At 44.9% G+C, this 19638-nt stretch overlaps 1 protein-coding gene across 1 annotated transcript in view; it reads left to right on the top strand.

Annotated features, from left to right (window-relative positions):
* The first annotated feature begins 3116 nt into the window (after window positions 1-3116).
* The window catches only part of LOC310650780 (sphingosine-1-phosphate transporter SPNS2-like), a 151811-nt gene continuing 135289 nt past the window's right edge, over window positions 3117-19638 (top strand). Inside the window, exon 1 of the mRNA XM_083379511.1 lies at window positions 3117-3494. Coding sequence (XP_083235637.1) covers window positions 3149-3494 — 346 coding nt within the window. The 5' untranslated portion in view covers window positions 3117-3148. The remainder of the gene's footprint in view (window positions 3495-19638) is intronic.

Here is a 19638-nt window from a genome sequence, read left to right on the forward strand (position 1 = left end):
CGTACCACCTGCCAGGTGCCAATGTACCACAGGTGGTACCCGCACCACTGATTGAAAAGCCCTGATGTAACGGGCTGTAAGTAACCTTGAAGAACAGGAAGCAGAACTGCAACAGAGATAACAGTCAAAGAAATCTGAGACTAGGGCCAAAATGTAATTTGAGAAAGCATCTCAAGCATGATCCTGCCTAGTTCTCTTAAAAATAAATGGAAGGAGGATGTATTCAGACTTGCAAAATTCTGTTTCTGTAACTTTATAATAATAGTAGTATTAGCATTCATAACTTTAATCTGGTCTACTTCAAAGGGCTGAAAGGTCGGCAGTCCTTGACTTACAACCACAACTGAACCCAAAATTTATGTTGCTAAGTGAGACAGTTCTTAAGTGAGTTTTGCCCCCATTTTATGGCCTTTCTTGCCATACTTGTTAAGTGAATCTGGCTTTCCCAATGACTTTGCTTGTCAGAAGGTTGAAAAAGGTGATCACATGAACCTGGGACACTGCAACCATTTTAAATATGAGTCAGTTACCTGAATTTTGATCACATGACTATGGGGACGCTGCAACAGTTGTGTGAAAAAGTCATGTCACCTTTTTTTAGAGCTGTTGTAACTTCAAACAGCTACTAAATGAACTGTTGTAAGTCAAGACTGCCTGTAGTCCTAAATTTGGGTGAATCTGAAGGGGCAAACCAGTGGCTTCAACCCCACAGACCTTAAGGCACCACTTTATCACTTAAACTCCTTAACCCTCTCTTCTCCTGCTCATTTTTGGAGTACATCCCTCAATGATTTATAAGACATGGGGACTCAGTTTATACAATACCCTAAGTCAAGACCAAATCAACTGCCCTGTCATTGTGTTTCCTGGACACACTACACATCTACACTAGGTAATGCATGAAAGCGTTAATTTCAAATTATAGTTCCTGCCAACTTGTAATGGAGCCTACTCAATGAGAAATCTGTAAGTAATCTAAGTTAAAATTTCAAACTTGGATAAAGGACCGTTTGTGAAAAAGGCAGTAAGGTGATAAAGGGCAGCATGGCTACAGAGGCTTAATATGTCTTGCCAATACAACCTATGATTTATTGTAAGGTACTTCCATGTACTTCCACGTAGCTAGAAAACCAATATCCAACTTCCTTGCAAACACCAAGACATACCATAATTTGTTTCTTGTTGTCTTATTAGCATATTACGTAAACCTAGCCACTGGCATGTGTGAATTAGTTTATAGCTTAGCATGTTGTCTAATCCCAGACAACTCTAGTTCCTTTAATAAGCTACGATTAAGAAATTATAGCTTAGAACATTGCAATGTGTAATCAAAAATCAAATTTGTTTGAGGACATTGATCACTGAAAGTGTAATGAGTATATTGCAGGATATATAATAGCTTCCGATTCTCCAGCACAGAATTTGATTCTGAATTCTGTCCTGCGCACATATGCCAAAGAACTTGGCTTCTACACATGGAGAGCTAGAGAAATGCTGGAACCTCTGTAGATGCCAGCGCTGCATCCCCCTCCCCAGTCACAAACATGTTTCTTTTACGGAAATCCCACCCAATTCCATACCAATCAAGTTGTCATTTCTGTTAAGTTACTGTGGTGGTTCTGTGATGTGGTTCCATCTTGCCGAAAACCTTTTGGAAACACAAAAGCAGCCCAATTTTCTTTTGAGAACACTTTAAGAACAAAAAAAAGATGCCTGTTGCAATTAAGGTATTACCTTCACATGCTTTTTTTTTTGCATAGACAATTACCTATGGTAAATTGGCCAATGCAGGGGTGGCCTATTTATTAGAGGTACTTATACATTGCTTCAGTGTAGCAAATGAATAGTAATCAGCAGTATCAACAACTGACAATATAATACTAAAAAGATACTTATAACTAAAGACCACCCGGTAATTGGAAACAAACAACGTTTCTTCTGAACAAGCTCAAGTTCCCCAAGCTTTGGATGTAGACATTTCCATGGTTAGGGACGCGGTGGCTCAGTGGGTTAGGACGCTGAGCTTGTTGATCAGAAGGTCGGCAGTTTGGTGGGTCGAATCCCGAGTGCCGCGTAACAGAGTGAGCGCCTGTTACTCATCCCAGCTTCTGCCAACCTAGCAGTTCGAAAGCAACGTAAAAATGCAAGTAGAAAAATAGGGACCACTACAGTGGGAAGGTAACAGCGTTCCGTGCGCCTTTGGTGTCTAGTCATGCCGGCCACATGACCACGGAGACGTCCTCGGACAAGCGCTGGCTCTTCGGCTTTGAAACGGAGATGAGCACCGGCCCCTAGAGTCGGAAACGACTAGCACACATGTGTGGGGGAACCTAGCGTCTCGTGTGAACACAGGTTGGGTAGAAAATCCTTCTGAATTTCAACGGGAGTATTATTTATTATTTTATTATTTAAACTTGTATACCGCCCTATTCCCGTAGGACTCAGGGCGGTTTACAGGGAAAAATTAAAAATACATACATACAAAGTTAAAATCGATTAAAACTAAAATTAAATTAAGTCCCTGAATTTAAACTAAAACCCCATTAATAAGTAATTAAAACCCCTCAGTCTGGGCCAGACAGCTCAAAAAGCCAAGTTTTCAAATCCCTGCGAAATGAGCGAAGGTGTGGGGGGGGGGGCAGTCCTAAGCTCCGTGGGAAGATGGTTCCAAAGCAGAGAATGTAATATTGCCGAATGTAACTCCCTCCCTACTCCCCTTGCCCGCGTATTTACTCAGATAATTCAGGTTTTTGTTTTTTTTAACGGGGGTAACCCTTTCCAGGCACCTCAACGGAAGGCGGGATGTAGCTCCAACCAACCAACCAACCAACCGACCGAACTGGAAGGGACCTCCGAGCGCGCCTCCAACCCGACCCTTTCGTTCCCCGGGACTCCATCTGGCGCAGGTCCTTCCCACCCACCCCTTCCAGGCAGCGTGTCCGGAGCCCGGCCCGAAGGCGGCGCGCCACCGCCGGGCTCTCGGCGTGCGTCCGCGGGCTGCCTTCGGGAGCGCAGGGGCGGGGCGGGGCGGGCGGCGCAGCCAACCAGGCGGCGCGCGGGGCGGGCGAGTCCGCGGCCGAGGCAGCCAAGATGCGGCGCTGAGCGGCCGGCCGGGGCAGCAGGTGCGTCTCCTTCAGCGCCGCGGCTCATGATGTGCCTGGAGAGCGACGGCTCGTCGGGCAGCGGCCCCCCCGGCTGCGGCGGACGCCTTCGGGTTTCGGCGGCGGCGGCGGCGGCCGGCGACGACGAGGAGGAGGAAGACGACGGCGGCGGCGGCGGCGGCGATGGGGGCTGTTGCGGACGGGGCGGCGAGGTGCAGACTCTCTCCGGCGCGCTTCCCGCGCCCGGCGGAGCCAAGAGCGGCGCGAACGACGAGCGAGGCTGCCAGGCGGCGCCCGCCGCGGCTCCCAGCCTCGGCAGAGCCCGCGTGGCCGCCGCCGCCATCCTCAGCGTGGGCAACGTGCTCAACTACCTGGACAGGTACACCGTGGCAGGTGAGGCCGTCTGCCCGCCTCCGGCGCTCGGAGGCTGCCAAGCGGGGTCCCGGTTTGCTCCTTCCCTGCCCCGCTTTTTCTCTGTCCCTCGCCCGGTCGCTCTCTCTCCCGCCCTGCTCCTTTCCTCGCCCTCCCGCCGCCTCGCCGTCCGGCTCCCCTCCCCTCCCAAGCCTCGGCTTCCCCTCCCCTCCCCTCCCCTCCCCTGCCGGGCAGCTGGTTCCGCGCGTCTCCTCCGCATACCTGCCGGTCTTCCCCTCTCCTCGCCTTCCTCCTCTTTGCCCCGCTCCCTTCCCCCTTGTCCGCCTGGACTGCCTGCCCTGGTCGGCAAAACGGCGGCGGGTGTTTTAATCGATCGGAGCTTTCCTTCCTCGCTTTGAACGTTTCCTTTTCCCCTTTCTGCTCTCCGTCCTTCACCCCGCCTCGCTTCCCGCCATCCCCGGCTCGTTTTTCCTCTTCCAGTTCTCTCTCTCTCTCTCTCTCTCTCTCTCTCTCTCTCTCTCTCTCTCTCTCTCTCTCTCTCTCTCTCTCTCTCTCTCTCTCTCTCTCTCTCTCTCTCTCTCTCTCTCTCTCTCCCCCTCCCTCCCTCTCTCCCTCTCCCTCTCTCTCCCTCTCTCTCCCTCTGTCTCTTTCTCTGTCCCTCTGTCTCTCTGTCTCTGTCTCTCTCTCTCTCTCTTTTCCTTCCTTTCGTTTCCCGCTCCCTCCTCCCCACCCCGCGTCGCCTTCTGGCTTCTCTCTCTTGTCCCTCTTTCTCTCGCCCGTTGGTCTTTTGCGCCCTCCTCGCTTCCTTTCTCAGTCCCCCCAGCGAGCGCTTTGCCCGGCTTCCATCTGCGCTCTCGCTCGCTCGCTCATCTGGCTGCCGCAGGGATGTTCAGCTTTGCTGCTGTTGCGAAGATGCAACTCTGCCTTGTTCTGGATACAAAGGGAAATCCTGCCGGGCACTTTGGCCCCGGGGAAAGCCCGAATACAAACGATCGGGGTGGGGTGGGGGTTCCTTTGACAGAAGGGGACGGGGATTGGCACCTCTGATCCCACTTCTCTTAAAACTGGAGAAATCAAAGAACCGTCAGGCTCCAGGATGATCTGGGTGGGATTTTGGACTGGCAAATGCGTTTCCTTCTTTCGTTGCCACAAAGAGAGAATGAATGAATGAATGAGTGAGTGAGCGAGCGTGTAGGTCTGCGTATTATACGTTTGCCTGGAGAAAATCACGTCTGTGCTTTTTAAAAGGGGTTCTTTTCAGATCTGAAAGGGTGCCGATTTTAGATAGCCTTGCTCTGTTTCTTTCCTGGTTTACGATGGACGAACTGCATGGATGAATTGCATTGCTTAGGCAAACAACGCTTCCCCCCATTCTCCTCAGCCTGCAAAGGGATATTTGCACCATTGTCTTCCACGCTGTCCCTCCCTTTTAGTTGTCCAATAATTGGCATTTGTACCATAGGGGCAGCCGAGTGATATTTTTTTTTTACTGTTTAAAGTACTTCTTTGTGTTTGTCAATTGAAGTGAGTGTGTGTGTGTGTGTGTGTGTGTGTGCGCGTGCACGCACAGGTACATGGGTCTGTTGTTGTTGTGTTGACAGAGAGAATCTAAAGCACTTAACTGAATGCTCCAAGAATGACAAGTAAAGCTGTTGCGAGGGAGATAAGGGTGACTTTGAAAATGGTGTGGTAGGAATTCCTGTGTATTGGCAATATTGCTGTATGCAACCAACATAAGCAGAAGTTATATTTTCCACTTCCCACTGTGGATTTTATTCAAAGAAGAAAAAAAAGCATCTGTTTTAAGCAGCCTCTTCTTAGCTGTGCACGTGCTGGAATAGCCCACCTATGGAGATTGGGGTTCTTTATTCCCGAAGGTGTTTCAGAAGAAACAAGTGCACAATTTCCTTGCTTTTTCCTTCTGCACAATGCAGAGGGTTAGACTAGATGGTCTTTGAAACCCCGTCCGACTATGCAACGGGACAAGAAAGCATTCCCTTTGAAGTGGAAAAATAGGGGAGGTTCTTGGTTTTGGGGTGTTGCCTCAGGGGAAAAAACTATTTTAAAGAAATTGCAGAGGAAGACCTGAGTTTTGGTGGCAAAGAATTGGGAGTCTGCTAGCATCTATTCCAAATAATACATTGGCTAAGGATAGGACTACCGCAACCGCCTCTGATACGTTGAAGAGGAGTTTGCAGGGAGAATCAGAGCTCTGTGCATGTATGTATGAATGAGTTTTCTCTTGAGAACTTGAACACCTTGGAAAATGTGTTCTGTCAAAAGACAGAAGTGCTTAATAGATCAGTTTTAGTGCAGTTAGTAGACTAAATCTATTCCTGAGCGAAGTGTGGACCTTTTTTCTTTGTTCTAGTGTTCAGGGGGAAAAAAATCTTATTTTCCTGCCTCACAGAAATGTGGCAAGGCGGAGTTAGGAAGAAAAAGCTATGTTTGCCTCTGAATTCCAGTTTCTCACCGAGTCCTTTAGATTTAGAATGACTCTTTATTATTAAAACAAGATAGTCTAGATTTAGGTGTGACAATTTCCCAAAGGCTATTCAGTGGTCATTCATTGTTACAAAGGGATGAGAATCTGGGCTTCCCCATAGTCTGTTGTCAGGCTGGTTGAGGATAGTAGGGTGTACATATTTAGAAGACTATAGGTTGAGAAAAATTGCATCGAAGTACAGATAGTCTTCAACTTACAACCATTCATTTAGTGACCATTCAAAAGTTACAGCTGCACTGAAAAAAGTGATTTACAACCGTCACAGCATTCCCATGGTCACGTAATCAAAATTTGGTTGCTTGGCAACCAGTGTGTATTTATGATGGTTGGTGTGTCTGGGGGTCATGTGATCATCATTTGCGACCATCCTAGCTGACTTCTGATAAGCAAAGCCAATGAAGGACACTGGATTTGCTTAATAACTGTTAAGTGTGTGATTTACTTAACCAGTGGAACAACCTGCCTCCAGAGGTGGTGAATGCTCCAACACTGGAGGTTTTTAAGAAGAGACTGGACAGCCATTTGCCTGAAATGGTATAGGGTTTCCTGCCTGAGCAGGGGGTTGGACTAGATGACCTCCAAGGTCCCTTCCAACATTATTATTATTATTGTTAACTGCAGTAACCCAGCAACTATGGCAAAAAATTAATAAAATTGGATGAGACTCACTTGAAATCCTCCTTGCTTAACAACCCAAATTCTACTTCCAGTTGTGGATGTAAATTGAGGATAACCTATATATTGTCTCTACTAAGATTTATCTAAAGTTAAAATCTTCTTTCATGCATTGCACTAAGTCGCAGTACTACAATTGTACTCATGCATTATCTTACACTGCCATAGCCATAACTTCCAAATCACAATAGCTGGATCCATACACACTATACCAACTCCAGATAAAATATGCCAGAAGTTAGCGCCAATACTAAATCTACATACTGAACATCTGGGATTGGGAACAGGTAGGCAATTCCTAGACCAGTGACCCCCACCTGGCACCCCCACCTGGCATCCTAGAGGACTGCAATTCCCAGAATCCCTAGTCAAAGTCCCAATAGGCTTAGAAAGTGGCAGGGTAGAGAAGGATGTCATATACAGTACTGAGAGCCAATTGATTTGTCATCAGTTTGCAAGATATAGGGTGGGTAATGCTTGCTGTCTCACTCAAGGGGGCATAGACACAGCAGAGGCTTGCTATGGCATTGAAAAGATCCTCCAGTTCTGAAAATGGTATCAGTGTTTAGAAAATGCAAAACCCTATTTAAGATCTATATGGAGAAAGGATGTCAGTCAGTGTGAAGTGTCATTGATATGATGATGACAGCCAGTTTTACATCTCTATCCTGAGCCAAATGGAGGTGCCACAGAAGTTCTGGCGCCAAGAGGTGTTCAGGATCTGTACTAGAAGAACCAGGGTCAGACTCAACCCAGACAAGGCAGGCAGCGTGAGAGCAGGCATGCAGTCCTCTGGATTCACAGTTTTTGTTAGATGTGCAGTGGAAGCCGTGTCCCAGAGGACATTGGATCACTCCTTTCTAGCACTGATGATGGTACCTAGTTGGGTAATGAAATGTCTATGAGGAAACAAGCAGAGAGCACCAAGGACCCCGTGGACCAGCTGTGTCTGGTGTGTCAGTTGTTGCCTTACTTGGAACAGGTTGGTCTGAGAATAGTTACTCATGTCCTAATCATTCCTTGTTGTCTGTTGTCGTTTCACGCCCTTGAAAACCACCTGAAACTTCAGTTGAGACAAAAAAACAGAGGGCTGCGTGCTTATTGGTCCATCCCATTACTACTATATTACACCACCACTCCAGAAGCTGCGTATGGTTATGGCCTATAAAATCCTATATCACTCTAGATCTTGATGTCTAAGAAATCAGCTTTCCTAAATAAAACCTTTCTACCCATGTGGGTGACCAGAGAAGACCCGCTGAAAGTCCCTCCTGTTGTGGGGTGCAGTGGGAGGGAGATAAGTGGAGGCTCTTCTCCTGTGAGTATCCAGCCCCTCCTCCTCCAGTATTGGTGGCCCCCACCTTTAGAACATTTCCAAAAAGACTTTTGAGTCTGATTTCTAGGGTAATCAGCACCAGTGTGCTTTTATTATTGCTCGTTGCGTTATTTTTACAGTCATTATTAATTACTATTGCCCTGCATTGTGGTTCTGCTGCAGCACAGTATTAAATCCATCTAGATCTGGATTTCTCTATTCTTGGCCACTTTAGGATGTGTGGACTTCAACTCCCAGAATTCCCCAGCCAGCATTTTGCCATCTTAAAGTAGCTGAGCAACCGTGATCTAGATCTGGGGTCTTCAAACCCGGCCCTTTTATGACTCATGGACTTCAACTCCCAGAATTCCTCAGCCAGGCATGCTGGCTGAGGAATTCTGGGAGTTGAAGTCCATGAGCCATAAAAGGGCCGGGATTAAAATGAACGATAACTCCTATGAAGATCAAACCTTGATCTAGATTGAAGTGATTGATAACTCCTATGAATAAATAGGGAAGGGCTGATTCCTTTTTGACCTGGCTGTAGGTTTCCCAGGTAGCAAAAAGGCAACTGCTGGAGTAAGTAGGATTTGTGTTTATCTGAAAGGTTATCACGATACCAAAATCCCTTGTGCTAATTCAACCGTATATATATCCAACAAAGCTTCCTATTGTTATGTGTGTGTGCTTAAGAGAAATAAAAGTTTTTGAATGCTGCACATAGGAATGAAAGGAGGACAATGTGTGTGTGTGTGTGTGTGTTTAATTTTTATTCTTATCTTTGGGAGAAATCTGCTTATGTATTAGAAAAACCTCATTCTTGAGAAAGGGGGGAGCCAGGAGCTGGTTAAGATGGCAATTGTGGGGAAAAGATGGTGACCAGGAAACACCTGTGTAAACAGATTTTGGCCAATATCAGGCAGTTTCTTGGAAAGTGACCCTTCTTTAATTGTCACATGTTCTAAAAGCATTCTCCTCTTTAACTCAGCTTTTGATTTTTTTTTCCCAGAGGGAAGGATACTCCATTGAGGTTACTGACTTCATACACCAGACTAAGGCATGTTGTGTTTGTTTGATTTTGGCTTCCTATGATTTGCGAACAAGCCAAGGGAGGCTTATTCAGGAAATCACGGTTAAGTAGCCTGCTTTAACGAAACTTGGGAGCTTAGCAATAAAATTAGTAGTTGTGCTCACACAATAGATTTCGCTCAGTAAAGTTCCACATGAGCTTAGGAGGACCAGGCATAAGTATGAAACCAGTCTCCCCTCCCCTCACTGTGGACCAGGAGTGTTTACATTGCAAGGGGGGGATGTCGGTGAATCTCTTGTGGCCCAACAGGCTGGGAAAGGTGTGCGATTGGCACAGGCATATGCGCTCAGCCCAGGGTAAGCCTAGAGTTAGGATGAATCAGGCCAAGGTGTGCACCCTCAGCTCTCTTGAGTGTATTATATGGAGCTTTGATAAACTAAAAACCTGACAGAATATGGGCTGCCCGTGTTTTGTGACCTGGAAGGTTGTGTGCACCCAGTCCATTCTTCAGCTCAGTGTATGGTGCAGGCTCAGCAAAGGGCTAAATTCAGTCACTTGCTTAAGTGTGTTGTGCAAATGAAACTACAAATGGTCGACAACCTATAACCATTCGTTTAGTGACCGTTTCAACCTACGGCGGAACTGAAGAAAAGTGACTTATGACTGTTTTTCACACTTAGGACCCCATGGTCACATAATCGAAATTCGGACACTTAGCGACTGCCTCAAGGTTATGACGGTTTCCGTGTCCCGGGGTCACGTGATCCCCTTTTGCGACCTTCCGACAAGCAAAGTCAATGGGGAAGCCAGATTCACCTAACAACAACGGTACTAGCTTAATAACTGCGGCAATTCACTTAACAGTTGTGGCAAGGAAGGTTGTAAAATGGGACAAAATTCACTTAACAAATGTCTCATTCAGCAACAGAAATGTTGGGCTCAGGTGTGGTCGTAAGTCGAGGACTATCTGTAGTTAATTCAGAATCTACAACAGAGAAAAGCGCTCAAGCAGCTTTTCCAGTTAACACTTCCCTCCCTCTCTGATTTCTGCATTGAAGGAGGGCTCATCCTCTTCAAAGGGGATCGGTTCTCCAGTTGAGCAGCTTCTTTGCATTGCAACCTGTCTCCTAATATTTATCTCTAATGGTTTCTCCGCAGTTTCCACCTGCTGATTCTAGTTTTGCCATCTGGAGAAAGCAATAAGGCTGCTCCAGGTTTGTTTGTTGTTTTTTTTGTTTTTTTTTCAATGGTCCTTTGTCCATTCTCTGCTCGATTTTTTCATCAGGCAACTTTAAGATGTATGCACTTCACCTGCCAGAATTCCCCAGCCAGCATGGCTGTCAGGGGAACTCTGGAAATCCACACGTCTTAAAAGTTGCCAAATGTGAGAAACGCTGGTTTAAATGCATCCTTTTTTCCCCAGCTACTGTGCTGCTCATTGGATTTACTGCAGCTGTTGGTGTATTCCCTAGATTGGCACTCAGACCTTGGGGCTTCCCTTAATCCCCGGTGTGTGTAACCAAACAATGAGGGCTAGAATCTTAAAAGTTAATGAGGCATGTGACAGAGTCACCAAGGTAATTGAAGTATAATGGGTGTGCATATCCTGTGTGCTCACGTTGCAAATGGAAATGCAGCAGCCCAAGGTAATGAAAAAAATTAGCCTGGTTTAATTGCTGAGGCTGTATCAAAGGGTGCCCCCACCCCAACCCACATCCCGGCTCCCTGTAATTTGGAATCAGTGATTCAGTAGTTTGGTGAAGCAACTGGCAGCTCCAGACGAGTGTCAGCAGTGAGTGTGTGTGTGTGTGTGTGTGTGCGCGTGCACACGCGTGTGTGTCTCTGCTTGATTGAGTGAGTGTGGATGAATCAGGTCACCAGGTGAAAAATCCGGTTTGTATCTCAGGACAGGTGGCAATTAGCACACGTGGCTCTCGGCGGCTCTCGAAAGCTTTCAAAGCATCTTTTACTCATGAATAATGCAGGTGCTGGGGAAAGTGGGCAGAGGCCCCTCTGCGGAGGAGGAAAGGGAGCCAGAAGTTAGCACATCTGCAAGGCCACTAATCCAGCGTGTGTCAGAGCTGAGGCGTGGTTTCTGCCTTGGTCCCCGGCTCTCTCTCGCTCTCTCGCTTGGCCTGAGAATAAGTCACTGACTGAACTGGCTGGGTGAGATGACCTGGTATCTATGGACTCATTTCCTGATACCTGGGAGTAAATATTTTGAACTTTGGGTTCCCGTGGGAACTTCAGAGTTTAAAATTGCCCCTGAGTTTGTTCTATCAATGTAGTAGAAAGGGCGGGGGGGTTGTTTTTCCTCCCCTCTTTTTAACTTAACAAAATAAAGAAAACCATTTACCGTACTAAGGGATACTTATTTAGTCCCCTTCTGGCAAAATGGATGGCAAATAAATTATATACAAAGACACAGATGCAGACACACAAACACACACACACACACACACAGAGAGAGAGAGAGAGAGAGAGAGAGAGAGAGAGAGAGAGAGACCCCATCTCTGGGTTAATTAGCTGCTACATGTTTTTATTTTTGTTTTATATTACATACTTAATTAAAAGATGCTTGCTCCTCGGGAGGAAAGGCATGGCAAATCTAGACAGTACACTAAAAAGCAGAGGCATCACCCTGCCAACAAACGTGCGTATAGTCAAGGCTATGGTCTTCCCACCTGCAATGTATGGCAGTGAAAGCTGGACCATAAGAAAGGCTGAGCGCCAAAGAATTGAGGCCTTTGAACTATGGTGCTGGAGAAGACTCCTGCGAGTCCCTTGGACTGCAAGGTGATCAAACCGGTCAGTCCTAGAGGAGATCAACCCTGAATGCTCTTTAGAAGGCCAGATCCTGAAGTTGAAACTCAAATACTTTGGCCACCTAATGAGAAGGAAGGACTCACTGGAGAAGAGCCTAATGCTGGGAAAGGTTGAGGGCAAGCGAAGAAGGGGACGCCAGAGAATGAGGTGGCTGGATGGAGTGACTGAAGCAGTAGGCGTGAGCTTAAATGGACTCCAGAAGATGGTAGAGGACAGGAAGGCCTGGAGGAACGTAGTCCATGGGGTCGCGATGGGACTTGGACATGACTTCGCAACTAACAACACAATTACATACTTTATGTTTTTATTTGTTTTATTTGTTTTACTGTAAACCTGGAGTAACCTAAAAGTGAGGTGATACTTGATGATAGATAGATAGATAGAGAGAGAGAGAGAGAGAGAGAGAGAGAGAGAGATCCCATCTCCATAGCTGCTGTGTGTTTTATTTTTGTTTTATATTACATACTTTTTGATTTTATTTGTTTTATTGCAAACTTGGAGTCACCTAAAAGTGAGATGATGCTTGACTATATAAATAAAAAAATTCTGGGAATTGAAATCTTAAAGTTGCCAAGTTTGAGAAATACTGGGCTGAATGCAACCAATTCTTTCAGCTACCGCAGCACTCATTGAATGTAGCTCTGGCATATTTTCTAGTTTGGTGCTCAAACCTTGGGGCTTCACTTAATCTCAGGGATGGCACAGTGTGTAACGAAAAAAATGAGGGCTAGAACCGGCATGTGGCCGAGTCACCAAGGTAATTGAAATGTTCAGTAATGGGTGTACGTTTCCTGTATGGCTCACATCGCAAAAAGAAATGCAGCTACCCAAGGTAATGAAAAAATAGCCAGGTTTAATTACTGAGATTGTAGTGTGTGCATGTGTGTGTGTGTGTTTGTGTGTGTGTGTACACATACATATACACATACAGACATAGATGCATGCATATATACATAAACATACACAAGTAAGGAGAGATATAAAACGTTAATCATTCATAGTTGCCATTTCTGTCTAAAATTAGGATCATGGTTGAAAAAAGTAGTTTTCTTTTAGTCACTAAAAGAATGTTTCCTTGGGTTTTCTTGTCAATATTACTATTGTCAATAAAATATTACAATATTTTAACATTGTAAGCTGCCCAGAGTGACTTTGTGGTAAGATGGGCGGCCAATAAATTTGATCAATAAGTAAATTAGGTAGGTAAATAAGTAAGTCAGTAAATACAAACATGCATACATGCATAAAATGGCTTGCCAGTCTCTTCTTCCCCATTTTTTCCCAGTTCCCAGTGTTTGACCTTGTTTAGATTTTACTTTTTAACCTGAATTTCAACAAGCCTTGACTGAACCACAATAGAATAATCACATCATATCTGTATTCCCCTGGATTATATATGTGCGGCCTGCATCCATTTCTGGAATGAAATTACGCATATATGCAGAGCTGCAGCGACGGGAACATGGGTCACCTGAAAATGGTCAACAACACCTGACCTGTCTGTCTTCACCACTAGGAAGGGAAGCCCAGAGGATATGAGCCTAGGCATTGTCATCCTGACTAGGAAAGGACTCTGGTGACAGAATAGCCGAGAAATTTGCCAAGCCACATTCCACAGGTAACTACTGGCGATATGTGCACTTCCCTCCTTGCAACTAATACTTCCGGGGAGATGTCACGGTGCTCTTTGGCACCTCCGGAATGCTGCTTGGCGAGGCATCAGTGCCTCTGACTCATTCTTCGTACCTCTTTTACAGTATATCTGTATATTCTTCTGGCTTCCAGGTTTTCACTTCCCAAATTCTGGGTTTACAATCCTCTCTCTGTGTTAACTGTTCCTATGCAGAAGTCACACCCTTTCTTGTGTACAACTCGGGAACCTGGGGAACACTTAGTTATCTTCTCAGAGGGCTTGTTGGCTTGCTGGTTTGCTCCAGTCTACGTGAGGTCCGGATCCACTGCTCAGTCTCCCTCCTTTGCAAAGGCCAAAAGGGTTTTCATTCTTGTGAAGCCAAAAACCTCTCATGGTTGAAACAGAGCTGAGCTGCAGAGCGCCTTGAGGAAAACTTCCTCTGATTTTTGGGCCAAGAAATGAAGTGGCTGGTTTTATTTCTCCAGCAGCAACAAGAATTTCCTGGAGGAATTTGTTTTTAGTTGTAAGGCCCCCTGAGTCATTTGGGAGGCAGCCTATGAATAAATTAAATTAATAAATTTCTAGAGGGCAGGAATCTTCCGTGATGGGAAAAATAAAGGCAGGATTGAAAAAGTCCTATTGGAAGCGAATGGAAGCCTGGGAATAAAATATACAACGTTCACATTCTGCCCTTGGCTATCTTATAATTAAATAAGTGCACACTCCCCCAAATTCTCTTTTCCTCTGAAACAATTTGTAAAGCAAATTCTCTTTAATTAAACTGAAGGAGAATGGTAGGAAAAACTGCTGGATTTCTCTCTGCTTGATGCTGCCTTGAAGTGTGTAGTCATAAGATGACAAGTGTTGACTTTTGAGATCTACCGTCAAAGCTACATTTTAGGCTAGGTGACAATAGGGCTGAGTCATTTGAGTTCATTGTGGTGTGAGAACCCAGTCTTTGGTATGTTTAATGAGCAAGGTTTTTATACTGAACTACAGTGTTGTTTATGCTATGCAATCACAGCAACTATATTCTTATTAAATCTGAATTTAGGGATGAATCTGTGGTGCAAAGACATTCCTACTATTTCTGAAGGGAGCCAATTAGTAGTTGTCTGAATCAGCAACGCAGAGTGCATTTCAACAAGGCATTTCCAAAAAGAAATATGAGTGATAAAATAGGATCAGACACCAGAATATGAAACCATCTCCATCAAATATGGATCGTTGGACACATCGATTGTGTCCCAGTGGTTGGGTTTCTCATCATTGTTTATAATTAAATAAACCACCATTGTCTGGCTTTGTACAACATACAAAACCATGATCCATGGTTTACAAAGAACTGTGGACAGTTAGCTATAAACCACAGCTTGGTGTTATGCATCAATCTCAGCAATACATTCAGATAGCTAGTTATATGAGCTGTGCTGAATCCAGCTGAATTTCCTAAACATTGCACTAGCTTGTTCTTGTTGCCTGCTGCAGAGGCCTCAAAGTGAAATTCTACTTTTCTCAGTGTTAGCAAATCCTGTGTACAGGTAGTCCTTGACTTAGAATACAGGTAATCCCCGAGTTACGAGCATTCACTTAACGCTTGTTCAAAGTTACGTGATAAGCGCCCCCTAGTGCTTATGAGCAAGTCCCGAAGTTACAAATATTGCCACACCACAGCAGTTGTTCGCCCTTACAAGCGACTGCAATGGCTCTGCAACATTCACCCTGGTTATTCCCCCACACACACTGGGCCTCCCTAGGCACCAGGCCTTCAATACTCACCCTATGAAGATCGAGATCCTTCACTTTCTTGGCTGCTCCAGGCCTTTGGTGCGTTCGCAGAGAATGGAGGCCTAAAGTAACACAAGATCTAGCAAGATCAGTGGGACAAAATCTCACGCTACTGATCTCACATGATCTCATGGTACTTTAGGCCTCTGTTTTCTGCAACAGTGAATGGAACTGAAGCCGGGGGATGCTTCTGCGGCCCTCCAGAGGGCCGATCTGGGCACCGGAGGTCTTTCCTGGGTGCCGGAGGACCGCAGAAGCGTCCTCTGGCCTCAGATCCGGGCAGAAGTGGCCTGGAGAAGGCGTCTGGTGCCTGGATCAGGCCACCGGAGGACCACGGAAACATCCCTGGCCTCAGATCTGGGTGGCAGCAGCCTGGAGAAGGTGTCCGGCACCTGTATCGGGCCGCTGGAGGACCGCAGATCTGGGGGGCAGCAGGAATCACGGCAGAGAGGAGACAGATCTTTTCAAGGTGAGTATGGTTGGGAAGGTCTTGGGGGCCTGTTTCATCACTAGGCCCTCCATGGCCTTCCCCAACCTGAGATATCTCATGTTCGCTTAACGAGCCGCGTGTGTCTTGACGAGCAAGGGATTGATCTCGTTCGAGGTACGAGATTCACTCCCATGAGTTTTAGAGTTACAAATGGAATGGGCAGGCTCCGTTACACTCGTAACTCGAGGACCACCTGTAGTTCATTTAATGACCACTCAAAAGTTACAACAGCACTGAAAAAAGTGACTTTTGACCGTTTTTTGCACTTGAGGCCATTGCAGCATCCCCATGATCACGTGATCAAAATTCGAATGCTTCACAACTGACTCATGGTTGCATTGTACTGTGATCCCTTTTTGCAACCTTCTGATAAGCAAAGTCAATGGGGAATTCACTTAAGAAATGTTGCACTGAACAACTGAAATGTTGGGCTCAATTGTTGTCATAAGTCGAGAACTATCTGTACCAGTGTCAGTCATAAAAGTATTGAGCTGTAATCACCATGAAAACAGTGCTGTAATTGACATTCATTCATTCATTCATTCATTCATTCATTTATATCCCATTAAGATTCACTTAACAACCGGGTCCCTAATTTAACGACTGCAGTGATTCACTTAACAACTGTGGCAAGAAAGATTGTAAAATGGGGCAAAACTCACTTAACAAATGTCTCGCTTAGCAACAGAACTTTTGGGCTCAATTGTGGTCGTACGTCGAGGACTATCTGTACTACAGCCAGAATGGGGGCATTGTGAAACTAGAGGGGAGAAATCCCAAAGTTAGCAAGAATTTTAAGGGAGCCTCAAGGCAACTGATCATTTTGGAGGGGTAAATGAAAAAATAAGGCTTTAGCAGTAATGGGGAAAGAATGAGGTGGAATCTGCTGGAAGAGGACATGTATCCCTTAAAAAAAGAGCTGTAAGGATTTGTCTAAGCATGGTTGGGTTTATGTCATGGATTTTACATAACCTTATTTAGGTGGACTTCAAAACTTCAGCAGAAAACAGACTCCTGAGATATATATTTTTCCCTGAGTTAATAGAAAAATTGCCAATTTTACTGTTTCTTCAAGGCAGACAGTGTTCTTTCTCCATTTGGAAATCTGGCATATTACTATATTTGCTTCTCCAGCCTGATTTGAAATATTTCGGCTTTTAAAAAGCCTTTGTTTTAAAGGGTTATTAAGAAAAATAGACTATATCTATAATTAAGATCAAAGCTGTGTTGCTAAATGTGAGCAGATTCTGCTGATGGATCCCTGTATCTGCTGTAAATTCATGCAGGAGTTTTGCTAAATCAGCCTATGGGGCAACACTGTCTCCCAAGCTGAGTTTCCCTTTTTGATTGAGGCAAGCCTCATAGGCAAAGCTGCATTCCCTCAACCCTATAATAATTCTTGATTTATTTATCTGGTACCAAAATGCAGCAGTGTGAGGTTTTAACAGGGTTTTTTTTGTATTGCTTTTAACATTTTTGATTGAATAGATGTAATGGAGAAGTGTTTTCTTGCTGGTTCTTCAGATTGCCTTAAAAATGAGATACCTTTTAGGGTGGGAAGATAATTGGTTGATCGGCATAAGCAGTAACTGCTGGTGCTTTGGGACTCAGAATAACAGATCTCTAGCATTCCTTTTGTTTGTGAACATTTGTTGTTTTCACTTGAATACAGCTATTAAACTAGGGTCTGGATTTGACTAGATTGGTTTGCAGGCAAAAGGAAGGACTTAACATTTCCTTAGTGATTTATTTTCTTGATCAAAAGTGCAAGGTTTTCATCCATAGGCAATATGACCACAAATGTATCGGGTTGGTTGTTAATATTTGCTGCTTTTTTTCTGGAGATCAATGTGGCATATCTTGTTTTATTTTTGCAATGGGATTGTAAAATAGATTATATTGAGAAATAGAGATTTTATGAGATTTTATAGTTTCCTTCCTTCCTTCCTTCCTTCCTTCCTTCCTTCCTTCCTTCCTTCCTTCCTTCCTTCCTTCCTTCCTTCTCTGACCAAAAGCCCCAAGTACCCCATTTTTTTCCTGGCAAATAATCAGGATGCTGGAGGCAAAATGTGTTTTTATTTAAAAGAATCCACTATAAAAATCAGATGAGACAAATATGGATTTGTTCTGATCACTGCACCACACTGTCTTTGCTGAAGGAAATCAATAAGTAGACACCACATTCACATACTGTATACCAGACATGTCAAACACAAGGCCCGGGGGCCAGATCCAGCCCGCGAAGTGGTTTCATGTGGCCCGCGAAGCCATCCTAGAAACAGTGAGGGAACGGCCCCCACTGCCTTGGCCCTGGCCCAGAGACCCTCCTTCTGCCAGAGACCCTCAGATCTGTCCCACTCCTGCCCAGGTCCCCATAGGCACCCTTGATGCGAACGATGTAGAGCTGGCCACGCCCACCCAGTAGGCCATACACACTCTTGCCACGCCCACTCAGTAGGCCATGCCCACCCTGGCCATACCCACCCGGCCCCCTGAGGGCAACCGCCATGCTGATGCAGCCCTCAATTAAATTGAGTTTGACACCCCTGCTGTATACCCATAGCAGTGTAGCTAAGAAATAGCCATTGTTTGCTTATTGTAAAAAAAAACAGCATGAAGGGAAAAGATTAAATCAAGCATCTGTAAATGGATGCCTTCCAGAAGAATAGGACCATAACTCTTATCTTCCCCAACCTAGCATATTTAATGATGTGAATTGAAGTTAATTGTATGTGGAACGTGTTAGATACACTAAAGTTCTCAATAACCTGACAATGAAATGGACCGAGGTTTGCTACAATTCCATTTTTATAACTAACTATAGGTCAATTTGTGAGGAATCTTTGCATGCCAGTATGCTTTTCAGGTTTTCTAGTGATGGATTGCCAAGAATTTTCCAATAAACAAAATTTTAGGTAATAATTTTCAGCAATCATTTAATCTTTTCTGATGGAGTGCTTAGCATGCATAACTTCTGCAGTATGAATAAAATGTGGCTTTGCACCTATTTATCTTCCAAGTTATCTGATCCCATCTCCTTTGCATCACCTGTATAAAGTGCTTGGTACAAATAAATTCAGATCTTTCTCTCTGTAAGCTGTAGAGCACACACCCTTGACTTTCTCTAGACAGTGGGAGTAAATGTGAACATTCTGCCTGCTGAAACTTCCCCGGCCTTCTTCCAAAACTCTGGGACTTATTTCCTGGTTTCATTAGATGATTCCCAGGATCTGGCACATGAGTCTGTTGAGGTGGGGGGAGGGGAAATGCCCTTTAAATCCCTTTAAATGGGATGCAGAGGGCTGAACTCTCAAAAACAGTGGGTAGAGCCAGGTAGATCTAATTTTAAATGGAGCTCATTTACACCCTAATTAAAATGAAATCTAATGAATGCAATTAGACTCTAGTCATATATTTAATTATTCTGTCATGTTAAAATGATAATTGGCAATGAGTCTTGGAGACCCTGGGGGATACATCTTGACTTTTGCATATCTTTTGGGGAAGTCGCAAACTGAGACCTCAGAATCTACTCTAGTTTTTAAGACAGGCACAACACCGTGTATCTGTATAGTACAAAAATTCTTGTCAGAACTTTTAACTGAGTAAAATGGTGCATCATTGGGCAACATTTTTTTTGAATTAAAGTGCCTTAAGCGGGTCAGCTTAAATTCAGATCCCAAATCTGGGACCGCTGAGGGAATGAAATCTGGGGAAGTTGTGGCTGCTTCAGTGTTACTGGTTGCTGCTGGTCACATGATCTTCATTTTCAATGTTCCCAGCCAGTCTTGCAATCCTTATTCCCTCCTCTACCCAGCAGCAGCCACTTACCTGCCTGCTGGGAAGGGGAAGGGAGGGAGATTTCTGATGCTCCTTGCCAGATTCCCACAAGGAAACTCAAT

The sequence above is a fragment of the Vipera ursinii genome (assembly GCF_947247035.1).
Source record: "Vipera ursinii genome assembly, chromosome: 1".
In the NCBI taxonomy this organism is placed as follows: domain Eukaryota; kingdom Metazoa; phylum Chordata; class Lepidosauria; order Squamata; family Viperidae; genus Vipera; species Vipera ursinii.